Here is an 11,740-nt window from a genome sequence, read left to right as displayed (position 1 = left end):
CTGCTATTGGTCCACAGCGTAGCCCTAAGCCAGCCGACGAGGAAACATGTCGGGCGAATCAAGGTGTAGGATTCGACGAGCCCCGAATGGCGTTGCAGTCAAGCTGACAGGAGGAGGCTGCTGGAGGCATTGATAGGGGGCTTCGAATGTGATGAACCAAAATAGGTAGGCGCCTGACGGATGCGGCTTTGCATCATTTGACAGAACAGACGGTTGAACTTTAGCGGCCGGCCGTGGCTGAGGCAGTCCAGATTAATCATCGCGAGGCTATAATTGGTACCGACTGGCTCAGGCAATGCTACGTCGAATTAGACTGGCAAGTAATTTTAAAATCGACCCGGATGCGCGTTGCAATTGGAAAGCCCACGGTGACCGGACGACGCTAGGCGATGAATTGTGCCTACATGGTGTGTACGAGAATGTGCATCTAATTATCGTCCATTCATTCCAGCAGGCTAGCCGTAGAAATATGAACCAACATCGCAATTATGGCGAGTTGGCCAATCCCTTGCGTTGCACAGAACCCTGGAAGACGCAATGGATCATGGGTTGCCTCACGAGCTGACGAGGACTCTGGACTACCTAGATCGCCAGGACGGATCCCCATCGGTCTTTGACCATCGATATCTCGAACTTGCGCATGATTGCAGGTCGCAACTTTGCTTTTTGCTGCAGCGCTCTGCGATCAGCGGCGGGCGATATCTTTAGCACGGTGCTAAAGCTTGCCGCGCGCTATCTTGGACTTTGGTGGCCGATCCATTTTCTTCAGCACAGACTCCTGAAACATGGACGAACTTGCGGTCATTGCTCTATCCACACGCATCCAGATTCGAGCCTGGGCGCTTCGCTTGTCCCCTGTCCTTGTCCATCTCTTTTTTTCCTTGCCCCCAAGGGTGTTGCTTCACTTGACTTTTCCGTTCATTCCCCTGCGCAGGGGTTGCAGGGACCGTAAACAGAGAGGCGAGGTGAAGGAGCAGTGGAAGCCGCATCCTGCAGTTGGAGGAGACAATCAAAAAGCCATCTGGCAAATGTGCGCATGCATGGCCTTCCATCCATCAACCCCGCGAAGATGGAAATGGGCAAGCCGCGAACACATCCAAGCCATCCGCTGTCAACTAATCGAAGATCATTTCCAGAAGTTATGCTGGTGGTGTTGTGCCTTGCAGCGGCTCTCCAGGATCCTGGAGCACGCCCGCCAGCCATTGGTCGGTGGGGCTTTGGGGACCTGCGAGAACATCAGATGGTGTTCGCCAATGCAGGGGGCACGGCGATAAGTAAAATTGCAGCATACCAAAACGGCGACCGGCTGGCCTGCAGCACGCACCGCTAGGGCGCCAAGACGAGCCCACGAGCCACTGGGGTGTCCGAGTGGAGGCCCTGCCCTGGACGGACCTGGAGACCCAGGGACGCAGAAGGGACCCAGATGGCGCTAGACCTGCCAGAACCGCTGCTCCAAGGCTCGCTAAAGATGAGCTTGAGGGACCACGGGCACGCGGAGCCTCTGGGGCCAAGGCAGATCAGGGGTCTATCGGCGGTCGAAATGGCGCACTGCGACTCTGGCCGCCGGCTCTGCCAATGAGAGCCCCGGCCGGGCTCCCTAGGCCGTCTTTGTCGGTAGATGAGTGCCAGGCTAGTGCTCGTCCTCTACTCTCCGTGCCTCTCCTGATGGTGCTCTGGCGTTCGACCCGTCGCTCGACCTCTCCAGCACAATTCATCCCCCTTTGCAAACCTCGTGTACACAGAGCGTTGGGAAAAGGCAATAATCTGCCCTCCACATTGCATTCCATTCCCGATTCTATCTGGTCTGGTCTGGGTCACGAGCCATCATCCAGACAAGGGGTTCTCTAGTGCTACTTCTAGCCTGCCTGGTACCGTCGCCATGGATCCCTCTCACCAACACTTCCCGCAGGAGCACGAGCACGAGCGCCGCCCCTCCGTGACGTCCAACTCTGATACTCCTGCTGCTTCATCTGATGTTTCTTCCTCCTCTTTCCCTTTCCCTACCCTACCAGACAGCTCCCTGGCCACGGGCCCTGCCTCGAGAAACACGCGGAATCTTGTCATCGATAGTTCGATAGCCAGGCCACCTCCCGGCGCACAGCTGATTCGACGCAAGCCGCTGTCGTCCTCGGCCTCTCCTATAGCCACGAGGTACTCGTCCGGCGAATACCTCACTATCGCCAGGGGACTTCCCCGGCCGGAGCAGAGATACTCGCGGTCCTTCTCGGTCGACAGCCCAACTGTCTACGACTTTCAGACTGCCAAAGTACAGGCAGTGACAGGTCTGCAGTCTACCGCGGTCAAGGTGGCGCCGCCAATCAAGGAGATAGACATAGGGTGAGTCAATGTCTCATTGGGCTGCAATCCAGTTGCAATGCCGAGCCAATGGCCAAATTTTTGGGAAAACGGCAATACTAAACGCGACTCATAAGCAGGAACTCTCCCGGAATCCAGGATTCCAACCCGCCTTCTCCCATGACGCCTGAGCCGGCTGTCATAGCGGGTGAAGTCAAACATCCCTTCTTGGCAGACCCCCAAGAGGACCACAACCCTGCAGCACCTCAAACGGAGCTCGCAGCTGGGCTGTCACAACACAGCAAACAAGATTCGGCCGAGGCGCAAGCTGACACTGCCGCTGCCGCTGACGCTGACGAGGATCCTCTGAGCGTTCTCGACGGTTATAATACCGATTCGTCCTATAATTCTAATTCTCATAATTCTAATATGTCATTGAACGTCGCCAGGAAACCCGGACCACCACATCTGAGTCTCGTACCAGTCGACACAGACACAGACACAGACACATCAGCTAGTCACCACGACGTCGTCAAGACACCTAATACAGACAAACCATTACCCAAGTCACCAGGCTCCGCTTCCAAGCTAGGCAACTTCTTCGGCTGGGGATCGCCATCGCCAGCATCGCCAGAGTTCTCCGACAAAGGCTTCTCTCCAATCTCTTCGCAATACGGGTTCTCCAAGTCCAACACCTTCCCAGATGCTTCTCCTGCTACTCTCAGACAGTCGTCGCATCTTGAAGCCCCCAGAGCATCGTCATTCGGATCCGGGAATTCGAGAGACTACTGCGATTCTTACCTCGCAACACCACCAGCTATCTCGCCGGCGGCCTCGGCCCAGATCGACGAGATGGAGGACGAGTTGAAGGCCATCTCGACCGAACTGGCTGCGTCCATTCGGCGCGAGATGGACCTAGAAGATCTTGTTGACAGATATCAAGCAGAAAGAGATAACCCTACCACGACCGGAAGTAAGAGAACTAGTGACTACTTCTCCGATTCCGGATACAGCTCCGCCAAGTTCAGCGACTATGATCAGTCAAGGGAAGAGATCGAGAAGATCCAACGGCGGTCAGAGCAGGAGAAGGCGCAGCTCAGGCTGGAGCTGACGACCAAGGTTCAGGATGAGAGGGCAAAGAGGCAACAGTTGGACGACCAGATCAAGGAGCTATCCGTCAGGGCCTCTCAGATTGATACTGCCCAGATGAACAACATGGACGCCACTGGTCGCGTAAAGGAACTGGAAGCGACCTGTGAGACCCTGCGAAGGAAGCTGTCCGAAGAACGCCAGGTCAAGGATAACTTCGAAGATCTGCTGTCGGCTCTCAGGGGTGAGCTTCAGAACGCCGCCAATGAGCGTGACAACCTGCGTGATGAGATTGTTCCCCAGCTGCGGGCTCGCGTCGAAGGTCTTGAAGGCCAGGCTTCAGAACTTGAGAAGATGAACTACGAATCGACTAAGATGCAACAGCAGCTACAGGCATTGCAGGTGGAGAATGACTCTTTGAGACAGGCCAAGGCGATGAGCAGCATCGCAGAGGATTCCACTTCCCAGTCTAACTCCCAGGTGAACTCTCGTCGCTCCAGCCTTGCCAGGTCGAACTCCATTACTGGTCCGCCGTCTGCATTCAAGATGTCAAGGGCGCCTGCTGGTCTCACGAGATCGAAGTCCGTCAAGACGACTGAATCCCGAGAGGCACTCTCGGACAGACTCAAGGACGTCGAAGAGCAAAGAGATGCTCTCCACCGAGCCCTCAAGGCGCTCCTCGAGCGTCAAGAGTGCCAGAACCGCGAGAATGAGAAAAAGATTCGGAGCCTTGAGGTGGAGCGCGACCGGCTGTTGACTAGCTCACCGCAGAAGGCTGGTTTCGCCAGGGAGGTCTCCCATCTCCGGGAAGAGATCAATGTACTACGCCGTAGGTCTGAGGAGGCACTCGAGCAGAAGTGGCAGGTCGAAAAGGGTCTTGCGGGATTGAAGATGGACCTCGACCGAGCTGAACAGGAGATTGCATCTCTAAGGAGCCTGCTTCAGGAGAAGGACATCCTGATCCCCGAGGCTTTTGCTCGCTCCAGCGGCAGCAGCGACGGACGGCCATCAGTTCCCGTCACATCGGAATCTCTGACTACTGCCTATGCCGACCTGCAGGCTGCGTACACGTCTGCATTGGGCCGTGTCAAGCAGCTTGAGCTTGGCTCGTCCCCTCAGGATGAGAAGACCATGCTTGCTATGCAGAAACTTGAGCAGAGTTTGCAATCAGTTGTATCAGAAAGGGATATACTACTCCAGGATGCATCTTCGTACAAGACACAGCTGGCTGCTCTTAAGGCTGGCGAGAAGAACTATCTCGAGAGCGAGAAGGTGCTTTCGGACGAGCTCTCCGAGTCTGCCCGCCGCGTGGAGGAGCTGGCAACCCAAGTTCGTCAGCAGTTGTCTAACAACCAGAACTTGCGCCAGCGCCTAGCCGACACGGTGGCTCGAGGCGATGCCGCGCAGAAGGCTAACGCCGAACGCATCACCGCCATGCAAGCCCGTCTGCGCACCCTTGAGGACCAAGTCATCGCTGCTCAGACAGCCTCAGATGAGCGTGTTGCTCGCCACGAGGAAGAGATCTCCACGCTCAAGGAAAGCCACAACCAGCAACTATCCCGACTCAGTGGCAACCTTCGGTCTCCCCGCACGTTCCCTCCAAAGTCTCCTATGTCGCCGCTCTTTGCCGGCTCCAGCGCAAGGTCGCCTCGTCTCAGCTCAACACGTTCCGGCCCTGCGATGAGCGTTGCGGATGAGACTCAAGTTGCCTCCTTGAGAGCCAAGGTACTGGAGCTCGAGAGAGCGCTCACACAAGCCGACGCAGACATGGAAGAGGTTGTAGGCCGCATGAACTCGGCTCAGATCGAGGTTCTGCAATTGCAGGAGGAGCGAGAGGCGGCCATGAGCCAGACGAGAAGGCTGGAGAGGGAGCTGCAGGCCGAGAAGGTGAAAGCCTTCGAGGACCGCTTCAAGTCGTTGCAGGTATAGAAGCCTTACGACGTGCCTGACGGCGCGGACGACGAGGTGGTCATTTCAAGCATTTACAGGTATTGGGCATCCACGGGACACTCAGGGCTAGTGCAGCAGTTCCGCGGGATGGGGTGCACGGCGTTGGCATAAAGATCTTGCCTTGCTTTTGTGGCTTACTGTTCATCGGGGATCGAGCCCGTCTTTTTTTGTATTATATATCGAAAGGCCTTGGTATATGTGCCGAACTGTATATCTAATGTCTTCTACCTAGTCTTAGTCTGTACTCATATAGGAGCTCGGGTGACAACCGAATACTTAGTACTCTAATAAGAGACCTATACAAGCACTTTGAACTTTTAGTGGAAATTCACTTGGTGTATATATATAATTGAGGGGATACCTATTCTCCTGTGGTAGGAATCCTGTCAGTCCATCCTTTGCACTAGGCTTCGGATGGATGCGGCTGTCAGTTCCAACGGCACGACTGGGCGCGGGTATCGGTGCTCTGATAAGGGTCATGCCATTTACGTTCGATCGTATGCACACGATTGGTTCCTGCATACGCCAAAAGCTGCGGTCTCCGGACTATGTGAGTCTATTGCGGGGGCCCACGCCTCACAGGGAAGTAGTGTCATTCAATGGTGTTGGCATATGACTCCCTATTCCCGGAGCCATCGGTGCTACACGATTCATTCAGAGATGTTAGGCGCCGATCCGAGTCGAGCTTTGCGGCCGCCCCATTGGCCGCCCTGCCTGGGTGCCCTCTTTGACGCATTTTCGCAAGAAGCCCATCCGACGGGGACGGTTGCCTCCGCCGCCTTAGACGTGAACTAGTCGATCTATTCAGCATCTCTCCTCCGGGGCCCCGCCATCTCCACCCCTTGGCATCGCCGAGCTTGCGACAGCTTGGGGAAGACGGCGACGACGAGGAACAACGCAGCGCGCAGCCAATGGTAAATGCCTTGCTGGCCAAGTGCCGAGGGTATTTTGCCAATGTCCGCTTGTCAGCTGCGATTCCGGCCAATGAGGCAGCCGACAGCATAGTCAACTCCTCCGCCCTGACGAATGATAGCCCGTGTGCCGCACCCAGGTATTCGGATCCCTATCCCGATGATCTACGCCGCCGCAAGCTGCTCGCTCCCCTCTTTCCGTTCCATCGGATCCTCCGCGGCGGACATCTCCCTGGCTCGATGACCCCCGGTAATTATGTCACTCTGCCTTGCAGGGACTCGATAAAGTCCGAGGGCCTCACGAAGGGTTTATCTATATACATACATGTATAGACTCGCTCATGAGCCGTCCAGCAGCTTCTAGACTTAATTACTGCCCTATCTCTCTCGCCGAGTAGACAAGATCGTGCTGCGATAAGAGTACCACCCGCAGCGTCGTCATAGTAGGACATTCCGCCATGGCTTCAGCTAAAAGCGGGGATTACCGTCTTGGTGTCGATGTTGGAGTATGTTGTATCTCCTGCTTCGAGCAAAATGTGATATGACTTGACTAATCTCGTTCCAGGGCACATTTACTGATGTCTGCGTTATCACACCTGATGGTGAAACCCTCCGAGCAAAGACGCCGTCTACACCCCAAGACCAGAGCGTGGGTGTCAAGGATGGTATCACCAAGGTACGAAAGTTGCTGAAGTCCAAGTATGACTGGGAAGGAGAGTTTTCATTCATCCATCATGGCAGCACCGTTGGTAAGTGGATATAACATGTACCCAGCGTTGAATGCCAACTGACACACATTTGAACAGCGACAAATGCGATCTTGGAGTCCAAAGGAGTCAAATCTGGGCTTGTAGTAACTGCGGGCTTCAAGGAGGTCCTCACCAACCGGAGGTGTCAGATTCCCGGAGGACTGGGAGGCTGGATCAGCTTCGTGCCACCGGAGCCCGTCGTGCCGCTGGAGCGGACAGTCCAATGCACCGGCCGTATCTCACCCAACGGCGAGGTGATCATCCCATTCGATGAGGCAGCACTGCGCAAAGACCTTGCGGACCTGAAGCGGCAGAAGCCCGAGGCCATCACCATTAGTTTGCTCAACTCGTACGTCAACGATGAGCACGAGAGGGCCGTGGAAAGGGTCGTGCGGGAGGAATTCGGCTCCGACATCGAGATCATCTGCTCCGCTGACGTCCTGCCCGAGGCCGGAGAATACGAGAGGACGGTCACGGCGTCGGCGAACGCTGTGGTCAAGCCGCTTGTGAAGCGGTACATGGAGGGATTGAAGAAGCTGCTACTGCCTGACAGCAAGACCATCCGAATCTTGAAGAGCGATGGCGCTCTGACGAGTCTTGAGTTGGCTGGAGAGTTACCCGTCAACCTGCTGATGTCCGGTCCCGCTGGTGGCGTCCAGGGTGTCGTCGATGTCATCTCGAAGCAGACCCCTTATAAGAATCTCATCACACTTGATAGTAGGTCACGCCGTTCAATCTTTTCTATGATTCTTGTGCTAATCAAAATGTTCTATAAAGTGGGCGGCACGTCAACCGACGTTGCTCTCATTGTCGACGGCAAGGCGGCTCTGAGAAGGGAGACAGTTGTGGATAAGTTGACCGTCCGCGCACCCTCTGTTGACGTGAGAACCGTCGGAGCCGGTGGCGGATCCATCGCCCAATATGTTGACCTCACAGCTAGCATGCGTGTTGGCCCAGAGTCCGCGGGGGCGTCGCCCGGGCCTGCTTGCTACCAGAAGGGCGGGAAGCAGCCTACGGTCACAGATGCCAACCTGGTTTTGGGCTATCTGCCTGAGACGCTGTTGGGCGGCGACTTTCAACTTGATGTGGCTGCGGCCGTTGCAGCAGTAGAGAGTGTGGCAGACCAGATGAGCATCAGCACCGAGGAGACCGCCGAGGGTATCGTCAACTTGGTCAATGAGACCATGTATGGCGCCCTTCGACAGGTTTCAGTTGAACAGGGCTACGATCCCCGGGACTTTGCTCTCGTAGCCTTCGGCGGTGCCGGACCTCTGCACGCCAACGCCGTCGGTAAACTCCTCGGCGCATGGCCGGTCGTCATCCCGCAGGCACCTGGTGTGCTGTGCGCGCAGGGTGACGCGACGACCAAACTCAGCCACTCCCAGTCAGTTTCTTTCATCAAGGGACTCTCGCAGACTTCGCATGAGGACCTGACTGGGGTCCTTGAGGGTCTTGGAAAGCAGTGCACGGAGAAGATGAATGCAGCTCTCGAAGGGTCGTCGTCTGAGAAGAAACTCACAGTCAAGTACGAGGCAGACCTCCGGTATAAGGGCCAAGCTCTTGATATTACGATCAACTTTAGCCCCGAGGAACTCGGCAACGGCAAAGAGGAGCTAGCAAAGACCCTGACAGAAAGATTCAACACCACTCACGAACTTCAATTTGGTTTCAAATTGGACGGCCTCGAATTCGAACTGGTCCGACTGGGCGCAACCGCTACGGACGCTTCCTCCCCTATCGTCTTCGCTGAGATCAACTCCGAGTCCGACGGCAAGCTGGTGGCGCCGCCCGAGGCTGCCCTCGTGAAGAAGAAGACCATCACAGTCGAAGGCAAGCAAGTAGAGGCTAAGTACTACGACCGCGCGGCTCTTAACAAGGCCGGCTACCGCATCGATGGACCTGCCGTCATCTCTGAGATGGACTCGAACACTCTCATCCTGCCTGGCTTCTATGGTGAAATCGATCAGATTGGTAACATCTTGATCCACCCGGCAGACGACTCAGTAGTCGCAAAGACGAAGACGTTCACTCCGGAAGCCGCCAAGGAGGAGGTGGCCAAGTCTCCGTTGATTCCCACGCTGGTCGGATCCGCGCTGCAGGCTATCAGAATCGAGATGGACACCCTGGTGCTCCGTTGCTCAATGTCACCGGGTATCCGTGAACAGCAAGACGAGTTCAATGTCGTGACCAACGCAAAGGGCCAAATGCTGGTTGGCCAGTTTGGCAGCTTCATCGGAGAGTTCCTGGAGGGCTGGAACCAGACCGGTGGAACCATCGAAGAAGGCGACATGTTCATGACCAACGATCCTTACTCAACAGCAGGTGCCATCAGCCATCTGAACGACGTGATCATTTTGCTGCCCATATTCTACAAGCACGAGCTGGTTGGCTGGTCCGCCAACTTTGGCCATCTTTCTGATGTGGGCGGCAAGGTGCCCGGAAGCATGTCTATCTCGTCGACCAGCTTATACGAGGACGGAGTGCAAATCCCTCCGGTCAAGTTGTACAAGAAGGGCGAGTACAACGCGGATGTCATGGACATCCTCTGCCGCAACTCACGCATGCCCAAATGGTACAAGTCCGACATCCAGGCCCTGATCTCATCCTGCCAGACCGCCGGCGCCCGCGTGTGCGAGACGATTGACAGATTCGGGCTCGAGCTGTACGAGGCGGCTTGCAACGAGCTCCTGCGCCGCAACCAGCTCGCCGTCTCCAAGCTCATAGAGACCCAGTTCGGCGACGAGGAAGCCGTGTTCACGGATTTCGTCGACGACGACGGCGCCGGCGTTGGGCCCTACGCCGTGAAGTGCAAGATGACCAAGGTGGACGGCAACAAGCTCCGGTTCGACTTTGATGGCACCTCGGCGCAGAGTAACACGTCGCTCAACTTCTTCCTGTCGCCGACCATGTTCAAGATGTTCGTGGGCTACTACCTCCTAGCCGTCTTCGACCCGCACTGCGTCGTCAACGAGGGCCTGTACGACTTCATCGAGGTCGCCATCCCGGATGGCAGTATCTTGAAGCCAACCCGCCCTGCTGCTCTAAGTTGCAGAACACATCTTCTCGGCCGTGTCATGGACATCATCCAGGCCCTGATGGGCCAGCATAACAAGGCATACCGGGCTGCCGCCGGGTTCAGTGACAGCCCGCATTTCTTCTACTCCGGATGGACACCTGAAGGTACGTAGTTATATTGCCCCCTTCCTTTTTCTCTCGATTGTAATCAAGTTAACATCCCCCTCAGGCGAATGGTTCCAGCTCTACCAGATCGCCTTCGGCGGCGTGCCGGCGCGGCCGATCGGCGACGGGCCCGACATGCACTGCCTGTTCCCGGCCATCAAGTCGGTGCCGACCGAGAGCGTGGAGCTGGGGTTCCCGCTGCTGGTCGAGGCCAACGAGTCGCTGGCCGACACGGGCGGCGCGGGCTTCTACCGCGGCGGCAACGCCCACCGCACGCGGTTCCGCTTCCTCAACCGCGGCGAGTTCTCCCTGCACGACGACCGCTGGTTCACCCACCCCTGGGGCATCGACGGCGGCCAGCCCGGCAAGCGCTCCAAGAAGATCCTCTACCGCTACTCGGGCGGCGCCGCGGACCCGGCCCCCGAGTACCTGCCCAGCAAGTGCGACCACGTCAAGGTCCTGCCCGGCGACGTGCTGGAGTACATCACGTGGGGCGGCGGCGGGCTGGGCGACGCGCTGACGCGGCCCGCGGACAAGGTGGCGCTCGAGGTGCACCAGAAGCTGGTGACGGTCGAGGGCGCGCGGGCCAACTACGGCGTCGTGGTCGACCCGGCGACGTTCGCGGTCGACGCCGCGGGGACCGAGGCGCTGCGCGCCGACATGGCCGCCGCCAAGGTCGAGCTGCCGAGCATCTACAACCGCGGCGGCTCGCTGGACGAGCTCCGGGCCCGGGCCGTCGCCGACACGGGGCTCGCGGCCCCCGCGGCGCAGTGGCTCGAGGACCCCTACGGCGCGCACGTGCAGCTGCCGTACGTGCGCGAGTGGTACAAGCAGAGGAGGGCCGAGGGCGATTGGACGCTGGAGTAGAGGTTCACTGGTCGCGGTAGGCTGGGAGAGAAGAACTGGAACTGGGTTTAGATAGATGGACAGGTCGGCTAGGTAGCTCGACTGGGAATATGTGGTTCGTTCAAGAGCCAACACTTTCAATGCGAATTATAGTTATACCATAAGAGATATCGTAAGAGAACAAATTTTTTCGGTGAGTTTCCCATGCTAGACACCCTTGGATCATCTCTCCCTTTGCTGTAGTCTAGCGTCCACCTCATCGCGAGTTAGTTGCGTTGTTGACTCATTAATTATACCGGGTTGTGTCTTCAAGACGGAAGGTGCATAAGTCTTACAGATGAATTCAATGATAATGATTAGTGTCCCAAAGAGGCTGGAAGCTGAGTCCTTATTGGGATCAGCACCATGATGATTGTCCGAATGAACCTGGCCCCTATCCTCCGCCCATGCACACGCACTATTTTCGTAACGAGGTCGAGACAGGCCGGCAAACGCCAGATAAATTTCTACCTTGAGATGCTTGTGCTTCAACCCCCATGACGCGGCTGCTGGTGCATTCGGAAGCCAACTCATCCGGCCAACCTTATCCTAGACGGAAGACCATAGTGAAGTGGTTGTAGCCCTCGGAGGAAAGTCATGCCCGCTATTGAATGACCTTGGCAACCAGCCATGATCAGTTCTATCTATTTAATATATTCGAGCAAGAATGGTAGGGTAGAA

The 11,740-nt window shown here is 56.6% G+C and overlaps 2 protein-coding genes across 2 annotated transcripts; both read left to right on the top strand.

Moving 5' to 3' along the window:
* Positions 1-1,879: 1,879 nt before the first annotated feature.
* JN550_003706 (uncharacterized protein) lies at positions 1,880-5,313 on the top strand (the record flags this gene model as incomplete). The annotated part of the gene is made up of 2 exons (XM_049315140.1): positions 1,880-2,337; positions 2,436-5,313. 2 exons carry the CDS (start codon positions 1,880-1,882, stop codon positions 5,311-5,313), a joined length of 3,336 nt encoding a protein of 1,111 aa, XP_049174276.1.
* A 1,390-nt stretch (positions 5,314-6,703) lies between these two features.
* On the top strand, positions 6,704-11,041 carry JN550_003705 (uncharacterized protein; the record flags this gene model as incomplete). Its single annotated transcript, XM_049315139.1, has 5 exons — positions 6,704-6,751; positions 6,811-6,994; positions 7,052-7,711; positions 7,772-10,174; positions 10,239-11,041. 5 exons carry the CDS (start codon positions 6,704-6,706, stop codon positions 11,039-11,041), a joined length of 4,098 nt encoding a protein of 1,365 aa, XP_049174275.1.
* Positions 11,042-11,740: the final 699 nt, after the last annotated feature.

The sequence above is a fragment of the Neoarthrinium moseri genome, assembly GCF_022829205.1.
Source record: "Neoarthrinium moseri strain CBS 164.80 chromosome Unknown scaffold9_Wmoseri_CBS_16480, whole genome shotgun sequence".
Classification (NCBI taxonomy): domain Eukaryota; kingdom Fungi; phylum Ascomycota; class Sordariomycetes; order Amphisphaeriales; family Apiosporaceae; genus Neoarthrinium; species Neoarthrinium moseri.
The sequence above is the reverse complement of the archived record's forward strand: the minus strand, read 5'-3'. Positions and strand labels throughout refer to the sequence as shown.